General features: G+C 44.3%; 1 protein-coding gene across 2 annotated transcripts in view; it reads right to left on the reverse strand.

Annotated features, from left to right (window-relative positions):
• Nucleotides 1–5,806: 5,806 nt before the first annotated feature.
• BRD10 (bromodomain containing 10) overlaps nt 5,807–15,249 on the reverse strand; it is a 39,257-nt gene continuing 29,814 nt past the window's right edge. For both annotated transcript variants that reach the window (XM_082204489.1, XM_082204488.1), the window contains 3 exons: nt 14,140–14,255; nt 13,390–13,568; nt 5,807–10,303 (listed from right to left, as the gene is read on the reverse strand). In XM_082204489.1, coding sequence (XP_082060615.1) covers nt 6,654–10,303; nt 13,390–13,568; nt 14,140–14,255 — 3,945 coding nt within the window. In that variant the 3' untranslated portion in view covers nt 5,807–6,653. The remainder of the gene's footprint in view (nt 10,304–13,389; nt 13,569–14,139; nt 14,256–15,249) is intronic.

Raw genomic sequence — 15,249 nt, forward strand, 5'->3', positions numbered from 1 at the left:
TAATAATAATAATAATAATAAGAGTACCCCTAAACATTTTTAATACAAAAGAAAGCACTGGACTTGCCTGTGTTGTATCTGTGCGCCTGCATTGCTCCAAATAATAATAATAATAATAATAATAATAATAATAAGAGTACCCCTAAACATTTTTAATACAAAAGAAAGCACTGGACTTGCCTGTGTTGTATCTGTGCGCCTGCATTGCTCCAAATAATAATAATAATAATAATAATAATAAGAGTACCCCTAAACATTTTTAATACAAAAGAAAGCACTGGACTTGCCTGTGTTGTATCTGTGCGCCTGCATTGCTCCAAATAATAATAATAATAATAATAATAATAATAAGAGTACCCCTAAACATTTTTAATACAAAAGAAAGCACTGGACTTGCCTGTGTTGTATCTGTGCGCCTGCATTGCTCCAAAGCCAATAGCTGCTTGGAGAGGCTTACACCAAGGAAACTGTGCATGGGAAAACGTGTTAAACTACCTATCCCACAGCACTGCGGTTGCTGTCCAAATAAGACTTATCCTATACAATTGTTTCAGCATATGCTTCCAGTACCAAGCCCATTCTAGTGTAGGCACTGGGCATATAGACTGTGCCTGGGTTCTGCATGGTGTTCATGGCACCCTGGGTGACTTATCTCAGCACCCACTGCTTTTTGGGTGTAGGTGTTTTGTCTGCTTTTTTGGTGGGGTGAGTGAAATTGAGTTTCTAACACCCAGGGCAGTTCCTCAGACCAGGTATGGCCAAACTTGGCCCTCCAGCTGTTTTGGGACTACAACTCCCATCATCCCTAGCTAACAGGACCAGTGGTCAGGGATGATGGGAACTGTAGTCCCCAAACAGCTGGAGGGCCAAGTTTGGCCATGCCTGCCTTAGACCTCTAAATGTACCTCCAGTGGCCAATGCACTTCCTGGAGCTGGATTTCTCTTCAGCTTTGTATACAAATAAACCAAACTTATTAATTCCGAATACATTTTCTCAATTTGATCTTTGCAACTGTTGAACTTGTTAATTCCGAATACATTTTCCCAATTTGATTTTTGCAACTGTTGAGCATGCCAACACGGTTGTTTGGGATAAGTACCAGCAAAGGGGAAAGGGTCCAAAACAATTTTTACGAATTCAATTAATCTGATTGTAACTGAAACATGAGAATTATTGGTCATCAAGTTACATTTGTGAGTGAATTATATTGTATTTATTATTATCAACGCAGCAGGAAATCTTTGCAGATACTGGACTCCGTTTGAACAGTCCACATTTGCTTTGGCTTTTTTGTAAAAGAACTGTCTAGCCCAACAGAGATGATACTAAATGTACAATCAGGTAGAAGACATTAATCAAGCAAATTGTAGCACATACATGATAAAATTAATAGTGGTAATTGGTCTCAGCCATTACCAGGAGCAGCTAAGGGGAGCTAATGCACAGTTAATACTGGTGTTGCACTTAAATGGGGTGAAAGATAATGTGCTCTGTGAACATTTTGACCGCAGCAAAACCCAATCCACCCTTTGACAGTGTCAGCCTAACTTTCTTGGCAGTAAACCAACTGTGTACCTCTAATGTTGGAAATGCTGGTGGGGAAATGGAAAGGCTTTGTTTGCCCTCAGCATCATTACTGTGTGGCATCAGGAAGTTACCATGTCTACTATAACATTCTGTTTCATTGCAAACAAAGAGTGAAGATAGCCAAAGTAGCAGACAAGAACAAGGACTGTAAACCAGGATGTGAAAGGTAAGGGTTTTTCCCAATACAGTGGTACCTCGGATTAAGTACTTCATTCGTTCTGGAGGTCCGTACTTAACCTGAAACTGTTCTTAACCTGAAGACCACTTTAGCTAATGGGGCCTCCTGCTGCCCCCGCGCCACCAGAGCACAATTTCTGTTCTCATCCTGAAGCAAAGTTCTTAACCCGAGGTACTATTTCTGGGTTAGCAGAGTCTGTAACCTGAAGCGTATGTAACCTGAAGTGTATGTAACTGACCAAACAGCAGCTCGTGGAAAGAATGGAGCACCAACATACTTTGGTGCAGCACATTTCTCTGGTTGTGGACCTCTAGTTTTGCAGCTAGGGGACAGTATTGACTTTCAGGGAAGGTACGAATATCCATGAATATGTCTGTGTACAACTGCAGTACCCCTCTTACCCAACCTCCCTTCCATACCATTGTTGTTGTTTAGTCGTTTAGTCGTGTCAGACTCTTCGTGACCCCATGGACCAGAGCACGCCAGGCACTCCTGTCTTCCACTGCCTCCCACAGCTTGGTCAAATTCATGTTCGTAGCTTCGAGAACACTGTCCAACCATCTCGTCCCCTGTCGTCCCCTTCTCCTTGTGCCCTCAAGCTATCCCAACATCAGGGTCTTTTCCAGGGAGTATTGGAGCCTCAGCTTCAGGATCTGTCCTTCCAGTGAGCACTCAGGGCTGATTTCCTTCAGAATGGAGAGGTTTGATCTTCTTGCAGTCCATGGGACTCTCAAGAGTCTCCTCCAGCACCATAATTCAAAAGCATCAATTCCATACCATGAAGGTACTCAAAAGATCAAGGCAAAGTAAGAGGCACTTCCAAGAACCAAGGAGTGGTGAGTTGAGAGCTGACAGCAAGGGCACTTACAGACCTAATTTTTATAGGTGACATTCAACTCAGTTTTACTCAGGAGTAGATCTATTCAAATTAATGAACCAAATTTAGCCATGTTCCTAGTTTCAATGCATCTATTCTGAGTTAAATTTAATTGAATGCCATTAATTGTGCATTCACTTTTCCTCATGAGATTTCATTTTTCATAATAAGATAAAATAAACTAATCTCAATAAAAACAAAGAGCAAGGAAAAAGAAAATGTGGAGTCGACTCTCAAAGATAGCTCTTAATCCTTGTCACCCACAGAAAGTGGTGGGCCTTCCCAGGTCCCACCTGGGAGCTTTCCTTTCTTCCCCCCTGTCTCTCGTCCTGGGAGGTCTTCCCTTCCCTGCCTCTCACTCAGGGTCCTTCCACCAACCATCTATCACCTTCAATAATGGACCAGATCAAAGGACACCAAAGGGAAAAAAGAAAGAGAAAAAAATGGGGGGAGAGAGAAGGAAAGAAAAGAAGAAAAGAAAGACAAATAAAAAGGACTTCCGATTTTCCGTCTGTTAGTAGATACAGTAAAATAAATTATTCAAAACATTCACTCTAAATTGACACCCAACCATTCTACTTTCTGTTAAGTAAAAATTTTTTCCATTCTTCAGACCCAAGTGTCTCAAATTCATTCATTCTCATTTTCACACAAAAAGTCCAAAAGGGGTTCTCTATTATTATTACATGATGTCAGCAATGGCTTTTCTCTAATCAAACAACTTTGCCTCCAATAATTTCAACAACCATGCCCCTCCATATCAAGCAATAACGAATCTTTCCATTGTGCATTCATTATTTGTGCCGATTATGCTATTGTGGAAGTTGTGGACAATCCTGCTTTTAATACTGTTCGTGCCCGCAACATTTTGGGCAGTCATATTGCTTCAGTTCCATTCAGTGCACATCCTGTAACTTCCTGCTAAAATAAGGTTACCATTCCCCCCCCCCCAAGAATCTGGGGACACTTTTTTTTGAAAAGAGAAAAAAAAGTTATTAAAAAGTTATTTTTTTTTTTAAAAAAAGGAGTGTCTTCTCTTCTGTGGTCTCTTCTGTCGCGTGGCCTTCCTCTGGGCCCCAGCATGCTCTCTTGGAGCACTAGCCGCTGTGGAGTAGGATCGGGTCGGGCCTGGGCTCGGCCACGTGTCCTTGCCCTCCTGGTGCTCTCCTACCTCTCCTCCTCAGCGGTGGCGGCAGCTGTGTGGCAAGGTCAGGGCTCCCCTCTTTTTTCTCCTTCCTCTTTCTCTCTCTTCCTTCTTCTCCTCTCCTCCTTCTCCCTGCGTCGGCTCTGGGGTTTCCCTGGCCCCAGAGTGCCGCTGGGCAGTCAACTGGGTGGCTGGGGGCTCTTGCCCCCAGCTTGATTTGGATCGTGGGGGAGTCAGCGGTTCCCCCTGTTGATGTGCTGGGTGTCCCCGGTTCCCCCTAAGCAGTGGTGGCAGCCCAGAGTCAGCCTGATAGCGCAGTTGGCTCTGGCTGGCTTCAGGAGCTGCTCGCTGCCATGGCGCCCACCATTTTACCTCGCCAGAAGTCCCCATATGATGTGTCTTGTGCCGTTGAACCAATCACACAACATTCGTTCCCTTCTAATAAATCTGCAACACTTAAAATATAAATCCAGGGACATTAAATGAAATCCAAGGACATTCCAGGGATGGATTTTGTCCGGGGACAGATTTGAAAATCCGGCGACTGTCCCCAGGAAACGGGGACGTCTGGTAACCATATGCTGAAATCTCATAAATGTTCTGCAGTGGTTGTCCCCACCCCCTCCCCACATACACACTTTTGTTGCGCTGGAGCCAGCAGTAGACAGCAATGATTTGGTAACATTGGGCAAGCATCACAGAGCAAAAAAGTGGAACTATTATTGTGTCAGTAATTGTTGCAGAATATACCCGCACACACCCCCAACACACCCCCTCCTCAAGGTATGTTAGATGTAGCCCAAAGCAGAGTTTGATGTACATCTAAGAGACTCTTCTACAAATGGCTTGGAAGTCCTAGTGGTTTGAGTGAAGGGGAGACGGGCTCTAAATGTTAGCATTTTCAAAGAGCTATATTACAGAAATCGTTACGGAGACAAAACATTATCAAATCCTAAACATTCTCTACAATTCGTAATCTTTAATTTTGTTCAACAAAAAACATTTGTTTAGTGACAGTCACCTACCACAACATGAATCACTATGATAACTCTAGTGCTATCACTAGACAAAAAAAAAGAGGAAAACCTGGCTATTGCTCATTGCCTACTGTAAAGTTCGAGGTAAAATAAGGACACTGTTTAGGCCAGTTCTGGCTGATACTCCCAGTTAGACTTGGCTAAAGACAGCCTAGCCCTGCAAATATAAAATCCTGCCCAACTAAATTAAGCAAAGTGTGAATAAGCATGACTTAGATTTCTATCCTTCCGATAGGTTCAGTTTCGAAAGGTCACATTTCAAACTGTTTTATGTAGAAAACAGTTCCCGAGCTTGCTGCTTAATTCAACTTTAAGTTCAGTTTCTTAAAACAGGCAATCCAGTTCTTTATTCATCTTCCGTCCTTCTAACAAGTGCAGCCCTTGTCCCAGGCTTATCTGTTACCAGGAAGGAGCATTCAGAATTTCAGCAATTTCTCACATAAGATTCAATTCCCCAATTCTTCCAGCTTGCAGCATCTGTAGCCCACCCCATCCACCATATTTGCTAGAAAACCTTTTCTTAGTTTCTCTTTGTAGTCACTTATATAAAAGCTGAAGTATTCATTAATATTTAACCCCTCGATGCCTTTGACATAATGAACAGATCTGCAATCAAATCTGGCAATCTTTCTTTTTTTCTTCCTGATAATGGAAAAAGGAATATTTTCACTCCCTGTTGCAATGGTGAAAATAAAACAAGCTCAAATGTCCATAACTGTATAGGCTGGGGGGTGGGGAGGTTCAAATGATGCACAAAAGAGCAAGAGAAAGAAATCAAAAGCTGGGGAACCACAAACTTGGGCACATTTACTTGGCAAAAAATCCCATTAGTTTTAATGGAATTTAGGTCTAAGTATCTGAGTTTAGGACCATAACCTTTCTGTTAATCCCAACGTAATAATTTCTTAATGCCCATACATGCCATAACCCTGTGCTATCAAGTATTTCTTCTCCAGATGAAACTGATACATTATCCAAGAAATACGGCAACTTTGTTTATTACATGCAGATTTTTCTGCATTATTGCTAAACAGTACACTTGTCCAAAATTACTAAAATACTTAAAAAACTATACATTATGTAAACAAAACATAAATAAGACAGAGTAGTTCTTTTTACACATAGTTTAGTACATACTGTTAGGGAGTCAGGGATATGTACAATTTTACACCATAGATTGCATTTTTACAATGCATAAATATGCTTTAAAAAAAGAGAGAGAACCAAGTAATTTTTTTTTAAAAAGTGTACTGTGTTTATAATTAAGATGGAAAAGTCTAAATTTGAAGAAGAAACATATCCCTGTAAATGTGCTAACCAAAAATTAAACGTTGCTTTCTACAACACACCTTAACAGACAGCCTTTTCTGACCACTTTAATAAAAACCCTTTGAAAGTATAAGTCTGAAAAGTATTTTAATGATGAGCTTCCTCACCATTTAAAAATAAAATTGTAAGCAGCTGCAATCTAATATGAAGTAATTTTTAGAAAATCAACTATGGCCATAAACCCTTGGGTAGATGGTAGGCGTTTTAAAATTTGAGCATCTGGCAGCTCCCAATTTAATGGCAAACTAGCAGCCGATACATCTGATGTGAAGAATCTGAATCTATTCAGCCTGTGAGTTCCCAAGAACATGCACAACAGCTCAGTTCTTTGCCTGGCAGCTTCCATGTGCTCAAATGTAGCCATCACATGCCATGGGTTCATGTACATAAGTCTCATGTCTGGTATGTTTCAAATATCAGAAGAATTTCTTAAACAATTATAAATTAACTTCATACACAAAAGAATGCCCCAACATTTTAAGGGCTCGTTTACTTTACATTTAAGATGCAGCTGTGTTAGGCACGCCTATGTTGGGTTTCAGAAAATTAGGGAAGACAACAGCAGGGCTCCTGGTTGTGGAAACTATGTCAGGAGAGAAGGACGATGGTAGAGAGGAAGATTTTGATGTTGGAGTCTTTATAGCATTCAGAATGGCTCCTTCTGGGCTGACCATCAGTTTTTTTATAGATGTGTCTAGATGTAATACAGGTGTACTGCTTTGCAACTGTGAGTTAGCAGTGTGAGTGGCACAAACCAAAGACGTTTTAGCCAGACCGCCGGGCCGGGTGGTTACCAAAGGCGCAGACAATGTTGCTGCAAAAGATGGGGCGCTTGGTTTTGTGACGCTGTTTGCAACTTGTGGCGCTGCATGTACAATTGGCAGGGGGTTCGCAGTCCCAAGAGCGTTCACGATTTTGGTAGAGCTTTTCAAAGGCTGTTTTGACGGCTGCCAGCTTAATGCATTGCTCAACACTTGTGTAGTCTTCTGGGGAGAAGGAGAAGGATGCGATACACCTTGAAGCCCATGGCCATTATTAACAGTTAAAAGAGGGCCAAGTTTTGGATTTGTAGAGATGAGAAGGACGTGGCTGCCGGCTCCGAGACCCTGAGGTGGAACAATGAACCGAGTGCCACTGATCATTATCTGAGTTCCAGGTGCCAAAGGTGTACACGTGTTAATAATTATTTTCTGTTGAACGCAAGACTCGTTCAGCTGTCCTCCTACATTGCCGGCTATAGATGGTGAAGCTGGAACAGTCTGAGTGGTGGCGGCAGTAGGAGCAGAGGTCAAAGCAGGGGCGGGCTTTACAAAATTAGGAGGCAGCGGCTGACAAGGTAGGGAAACTAAGTTAGAAAAGCTAACAATTTTACTTGTATTTGGTGGATTGGGGGCCAATACAGTTTGAGGTTTGGGAGCACTTCCATTTGTTGGCACTGCAGCTGGAATTCTGGGTGACTGAAACTGAACGAGTGTGGATTGTTGAGCTTTCGAAAGGGGCATACACTGTACAACAGGGGAAACTGCTGGCAATTGAGGAGCTGTTGGTATCATTTGGGGGGCACTATTCACAGGTCTGGGCAAGGCAACTGTACCTGGCAATTGAAAAGTAGATGACAAGCTTGGATGAGCTGGTGGAGTCGTTGAAATTAGTACTGATGAAGCAAGGTGTCCCGTTTTCACAGTTGATATAGCTACAGTATTTCCAACATTAGAGGTACGCAGTCGAGTAGTTAAAACGGGTGTGACTTTTGTTGAAGTATCTGTTCCACCAGCCAAGGCAGTAGACCATGCTCCAGAAGTGGTTCCACTCAATGCCACAGAAGCAGCATCCAAACATGTTGTTGTTGTTACTGTAGAAATTGCTCTTGTTGTAAGACTCAGAGACTCTTCGACTGGTGTAACACTCTTTGCCAAGCTTGAACACAGAGGAACCAAACCATCATTTGACAATGGCAAAATTACACCCTGGCTACTTTTTTCTTCCGCATCTTTGGGAGCTGCTGATTGTATAATGTTAATTGGTGGAATACTCGGTGCATTAGCTGTGCTATTTATGATGGCCTGACCAATATTAAGTCCTATTTTCACATCTTTTATTTGAGAAACCGTTGGCGATGTATTAACTTTAAGTGATGCTCCCACGGTAGATGGAATCAGGACTAACTGAGGCTGCTCTGTGCTTTTAACAAATGCTTTTCCCATCGAAGGAGAGAAGGTCTGTTTAAAGGGCTCTGCGGTCAAACCGGTATTTGACTGAATATTGGCAAGTGGTCTATTAATGAAAACCAGTTTCTGGGCGGTAATGCCAGTGGATGTTGGAGGAGGGACGAGGTTGACTCCTGCAGTTCTGCAAGCGGGAAGAAGGGGGGGATTTGTGACCAGCATAAGTTTTTGAATTTGAGTGCCACTCACAACACTTCCACTGCTTATAGGTGTGGCCTCAGGCTGTGTAACAGGAGAGTTCATACTATTTACATCAGTTTGCTGATTAATAAAAGAAGCCTGGGTAGTGCATATGGCATTCTGCCCACTATTACCTGGCGAAATGCTATTTGCATTACCAGAGCTGTTAGGATGTGCCGGCATGGCGATATTAGATGATGACATTGGAGATAAGAAAGTGGGAGAGGACACATGTACAGTTTTTTGCATTCCATGACCCACCGTAGCACTGTTCGTTGGTTGCCCAAACGCAAACATCATGTTTTTCCCTATTCCCTGATTTACACCACTGGGAACAGCTGGAATGGAAACTGAAGTTGTGGGAGAGGACTGGATGAGTGCTGGGATATTAGATACGACTGTTGTCGCAGCCGAAAAGGTAGAGGTTGACAATTGTGTGGATTTTGGCACTAAAAATGCCTGGAGCTGAGGTGCGTATGTGAAAACGGAACCCGGAGATAAGTTACTAGGGGAAATCTGGTCTGAATTTGTCTGCACCTTTACGATTCCTGTGTTCCCACCTCGCGTCCTAACAAGGATGGATTGCGAATCTCTGATGCAGACTGTTTTCAGCTCCTGTTTAGGTTCGTCGGCGTCACTTTTCTGCGGGGATGCTAGTCTTGGGGAGGAACCGCTGGTGCAAGAAGAAACACTTTGTGGTAGTGTTGTTGTCAGCGCCTGAACTGTAGATGAAGTGACAGGGAATGAGGTACCTGAAACAATAGTCTTAGTTTTAGTAGTCTCACTTTGGCTCATTTTCACCACTGACGCCAACACGTTGCCTGTGGCTGATACAGAGGGCAACGCCGACAGACCCTTTGCTGCATTAGCTCCTTGCGGCAAATGTATAGTATTCTTTTTAAAATTTGTGCCGGGGAGAAACGCAGTAGCAGCATTTATAACCGAAGCTGGAAAGGCAGGAGCTAAAGTAGTGTTGACAGCTGTTGACTGCGGAAGAGAGAGACGGTGCTGCTCGTTAGTCTTCTGCTGCAACGGCGGAACTTCTTTTGCGACACTTTTACCCTCTCTGTGCTGGATAAGGAAATTTTTAGGCAAAATAAGGACCTGCTGCATGAGTTTCTCTCCTGTGGTTTTCTCTCCTGGTTTACAATCGGCCACAGGCTGCACCTGAATTTTCAGTGAATTGTTATGCAAGTCTATTGGCATGCAGTGGCCATCGGGTATTTTGTATAACACTTGTAATGGGCTCTTGGAACTGGCCTGGCAGGGCAACACTGGTTTGACTGGGGAAGAACCTATAGTTGACATAATCAGTTTTTCAGACGTAGAAATGCTTCTACCTTGAGCAGGTGGAAGCTGACTTGTTAAGGTCACTTTGTTCCCAATATTCTTAGCAAGCAAGGCCTGGATGGGCTTGGTCCCTTTTATTAAGCTTGATATTGATGGTGGCGAGTCTGTCGTGTCCAATGATTCTGAAGATGAGGATTCTGTTTGTTTAGGTTTATTCAAGCCACCATCAATTGACAAGTCATTTTCCATACCATAGACTGTGGTATCACCTGTGCTTAATTTCAGCTTTTTCCTTAGTGAAAACTCTCTTGTGCTATCATCTAGGTAACTGTTCTGCTTGGACTGGCGTTTAAAAGATTTAGGCACCATCTTCTGTATTTCTTTGCAAGCCAGTTCTTTCCTTAACAGTCTGGATTTCCCTGCAGCAAGTTCCATTTCTGACAGTTTCATGTCCTCTAGAGAGAGAAGAAAGCAAAAGAAAGGCAAGTTTTAAAAAGCTAAATTAAAATGTTTCTATGAACTTTATTGTTGGTGGAGGCCTCTATCAATGTAAAATATATTTACACCACCCTTCTGACTAATAGGAGGAAGTTCTGAGAATATTCTTAATTTATTTATTTATTTCATCAAGAACTTGCTAATTACACAGTTTCAGAAGACAGTAACTTAATCTATATCCAATTTAATTTTCTAACATTTTCTGTACCGGCATAAGACCTCATTAGGAAGTCAATACTGTTTAATTACTATTTGTTGATATTATTTTTACTGTTTACTATTAGGTTTTAATGGATTTTTGGATATTGCTTTATTTAATACAAGTTGTTTATTATAAAGTTATTGTGACTTTTTAGATTGGATCACATTGTTACTATTAATGGTTGATGTTTTATTATGTTTGTATATGTGCTGGAAGCAGTTTCGCAGGATGTGTGTGTGTGTGTGTGTGTGTGTGTGTGTATGTCATTTCAAATTAAAATTGTGGAGGTTTTCCAAGGTGTTAAATTCAGAGACCTACGTTTTAACTGACAGAAAAGCTTCTTTAGTAAAAGACCACACTGCTTAAGTTGGAAAGTCTTTTAATCAAAAATAGTGGCGACTCATGAACATCCCACCATTTACCCTGAAATAGACTGAGCTTTTGCAAGTGTGCCCATTGGACACTTGCAAAAGGTTTAAAAGGTGCCGTATTTTTCGCTCCATAGGGCGCACTGGCCCATAGGGCGCACCTAGTTTTTAGGAGGGGAAATAAAGGGGGGGAATTACCCCCCCAGCCCCAAAAAGCAAAGAAGCCAAGACAGCGAGCGGGATGGATCCCGCTCGCTGTCTTGGCTTCGTTTTTAGCTGCGGGGCTGGGGCAGGGGAAGCCCGAGCTTCCCCCGACCCCAGCCCCCAAAACAGGTCCAGGAGCGGCGGCAAGATTGCGCGCAACCTCGCTGCCGCTCCTGGAGCTTGTGGGGCTGGGGAAGCCCAAGCTTCCCCCGACCCCAGCCCCCAGAAGAGTCTGCTATCCACAAGCCTTCGGAGCCCGGCGGGAACTCCCGCCGTGCTCCGAAGGCTTGCGGATAGCTGCCTGAAGCCTGGGGAGCGAGAGGGGTCGGTGCGCACTGACCCCTCTCGCTCTCCAGGCTTCAGCGAAAGCCTGCATTCGCTCCATAGGATGCACACACATTTCCCCTTCATTTCTGGAGGGGAAAAAGTGTGTCCTATAGAGCGAAAAATACGGTACTCAAAAGACCTCTGCCTCTGGTAATTTCCCTTTTCCCCAAACCAAAGAACACACCTTTGGAGGAAGGAAAAGGACAGACAGCAGTTGTTCCCAGGGCCATGGCTTCTTCTACAGGGATTATCTTCTCTGTTTTCTTCTTCCCCAAATGTAAGTTCTTGGGTTTCAGGGAAAAGGAGGCAGCAACTGTTCACAGGAATGAGTGAGCATAGCTTCAATCACCCTGTGCACTGAGCTGTGATCAGTCCTACTCAAATCCTTATGAGACCCTAAAGCTAGATAAATCAGTGTTTCCCAACCACTGTTCCGCGGCACACTAGTGTGCCGCGAGATGTTGCCTGGTGTGCCGCGGGAAAAATTAAAAAATTTGAAAGTTTTTTTTTTTTTAAGTCAAATTTTCGATTGGGGCGCCGTCACTAGATGACCCCTGGGGTTCCCTCCCTCCCTCCCGCTCTGCGCCTCCCTCCTCCTCCTCCTCCGGGGAGGCCCTTCCTGGCTCTCGGCCAAGGCTTGATGGCTGCCACTCACTCGCTCGCTCGCCCACCCGTCCCTCCATCCCTGCACCCAGCCTCTCCCGCGCGGGGTGCGCAAACTACGTTTCCCAGCGTGGCCTGGCGGGCCGGGCGTTTTGTTTGAAGCGCTCTTCTCCCGGCCATGGAATGAGCGCGGCGGCGGCGGCCGGGCGGGCAGGGGCTCTTCCGCGCAGACCCCGCACAGCTTGCCTGCGCCCCCGCGGAGATCGGGCGGCAGGATGGAGCCCGGGGATCCCCGCGGAGGTGGAGCGGCGGAGGCGGAGGCTGCCCCCCTGGTAGGGCTGCGTCGGGGGGGTTATTTTTGCAATGCTGCATCCGCGCCGGAGGGGACGCATCGGACCGCGGGGAGACCCCTTGGCGGGCGTGCAAGGCAATGCATGCGTGCAGGCGTTGCATGGAGTGCAGTGCAATGCAATGGCAACGCGGCGCCCTGCATGCATGCATGCAACTTCCACCGGTGCTCCGGACTTGGCAGGTGAGGGGGGTCCCCAGTGGGCGGCAGAGAGAGCCAGGAGGGCGAAGGGGAGCCGGGGGGGGGAGCAGCACTGCTCCCCGAGCCGGGCCCGGGGGGAAACTTCGGCGTCGTTGCGCCGGGTGTTGGAAGCGGAGGCTGGCGGGGGCCCCTCACCTGCAAAACCTGGTCGCCTCTCATATATTTCGTGCATTGCATTCATCGCCCGCTTTCTCCTCCAAGGAGCTCCCGGGGGCGCACGTGGTTCTCCCCGTGTTATCCTCGCCACAACAGCCCTGCGAGGTGGGTCAGGCGAGTGGCCCAAGGGAGCACCCAGGGATTGTCCTGGCCAGGTGGGGTGATTTGAACCCTGCTCTCTTCGTCTTCGTCCTCATTTAGCCCCCACATGTGCATGACTGTGCATGACTGAGGTTTTCCCCCCTCGTCTTGGCTATGGTGTTAGTCTGTGCTGTTAATTAATGGGGTTCTGCCTTCGGAGAAGATGAGCCAGCCCTCAAGGAGGTGATTATGTAATTTGCTAGCAATTCATGTCCCTCCCGGCGTGACGCTGCGCGCTGACGTCACGGGGCTGTAATGGTGGTGTGCCTCGAGATTTTTTTCATGAAACAAGTGTGCCTTTGCCCAAAAAAGGTTGGGAAACACTGAGATAAATTGCTGAGTTCCCCCCCCCCAATAAATAAGCACCCCACAAATTTCATGGTGGGAACTGGGCTGAAGTCCCCTGTCTTGTACCACTCAAACTCTCTAGCTGACTAAAATAAGAACCATATGCATGGACTAGGCACTCACAATGACTAGCAAAGGACTTACCTGTATCTGTATAATCCCTTTTCAGAAGTTCGTTGTGCTCAGGGGACTCACTCGTTGCTTTAGTGGAAACCTCCATGCCAGTATTTACTTCACCATCCTCACTAGTCCACTGTTCTCTTGTAAATTTATCATGATCTGGCTGCTTTTTGAAGTCATCATAATCCTTTTTTAACCGAGACCTTCAGCAAAACAGCACAAGAAAGAACGACTTTGACATAATATTCCTGCTGTATGGTGATAGCGGGACAATAAAGGATCTTACACAGCCTAAATGGTCACTAAGAGAGTTACTTCAAGCCTGGAAAGATAAATACCCACCATTTATTACATAATGGTCTGATGACCCTAATGTCACTGCTACATTTGAGCATACTTTGCTTGGATAAATACTTGGACGGCACATTGATCTATATGTGTAAATTAAGATGTTTATTGATGTTTAAATGTATCATTCATGTGAGCTGATGGGGTTTTCTTCTTGTGCTTCTTCCCTTCTTTGTTTTCTCTCAGTCTCTCTTTTTCTTTTTTCTTTAATGAATTTGCAATAACAAAATCATTGGGGGGGAAACAAACTGGATAATTCTGGCTAGAGACACAGATCTGGTGACATAATTACCTAGACCCATCACTGTCTAAGGTGGGAAGTACCTTAAAATGTCAGACTTCTTTTGTCTACTACGAGAGCAATCGCAAAACAAGATAACCGGTGCAGAGTCCTTACATTTCACATTATTTAAAACAGCTAATTACCTGTTTCTTTGAAAAGCCTTCATTAGTTTTGGTTCCCATGGTAGCAATTCATTGAGCAGTCGCAGCAGAGTACAGTGTAGTTCTTTTACAGCTTGCTTTCGGTGATACCACCTTCCCTGTATACATAAAAATAGGACATTATTGTAGTGCGTTTGGATGTGATAAAGATACACAGTACAATCTTTTCATAGTACAACAATATGTCAACAGACTTTCCTCCAATTTATTTTCACAATGGTAAGACCAGAGGTTTCTGTTTTATTCTTTTAATCTGTTTTATGATGTGACCAGCATTGAGAGGATATACAAATAAAGACTTAAATAAAAAACGGCTCCCACTGAAAACCACAACAGGAGAAAAGTAACCCATAGGTAAATTACTGTGAAATTTTATGCCCCCCCAAAATAACCTTTCCATTGAGTGGCACTGGACTACTCCCAAAAACATATTTGGAAGTGTAAAACTGCAGGAGCTAGCAGATATGTCCTTTTAAGCAAAAATACATATTTCAAAATGTCATGAATAGAAAGCTGAGGTGAAAACCTATTTATTTAGATTGCGAAGAAATCAACTAAGAAATGCCCATTTTTTCCTGAAACTTTAAACAGCCGCTCATTCCTAGGACAAAGTTACCTACAGGTCTGATGATTTAGGCTGTAATTCTATACAAAAGAAGATGAATGGAGAACAGTGGTGCCCCGCAAGACGAATGCCTCGCAAGACGAAAGAGTTTTCCGTTTTGGAGGTGCTTCGCAAAACGAATCTCCTATGGGCTTGCTTCGCAAGACGAAAATGTCTTGTGAGTTCCTGTGGGCCCCCCCTTTTTCTAAGCCACTAAGCCGCTTATCAGCTGATCCGATAAGCCGCTAAAAGCCGCTAATAGCGCTAATCCACTAAACCGTCAATGGGCTTGCTTCGCAAGACGAAAAAACCGCTAGACGAAGAGAATCACAGAACGGATTCTTTTTGTCTTGCGAGGCACTACTGTATACGTCTGGGTTGCCATGCGCAGGACTGTGCCATTATTCTGAAAGTACTTCAGATTACAGCGGATTGCAGTTTGATTACAGCTCAAGACTAATTTCAGATGTTGAACTGAAATGTCAACT

This window comes from Podarcis vaucheri, assembly GCF_965113315.1.
Source record: "Podarcis vaucheri genome assembly, chromosome: 17".
In the NCBI taxonomy this organism is placed as follows: Eukaryota; Metazoa; Chordata; class Lepidosauria; order Squamata; family Lacertidae; genus Podarcis; species Podarcis vaucheri.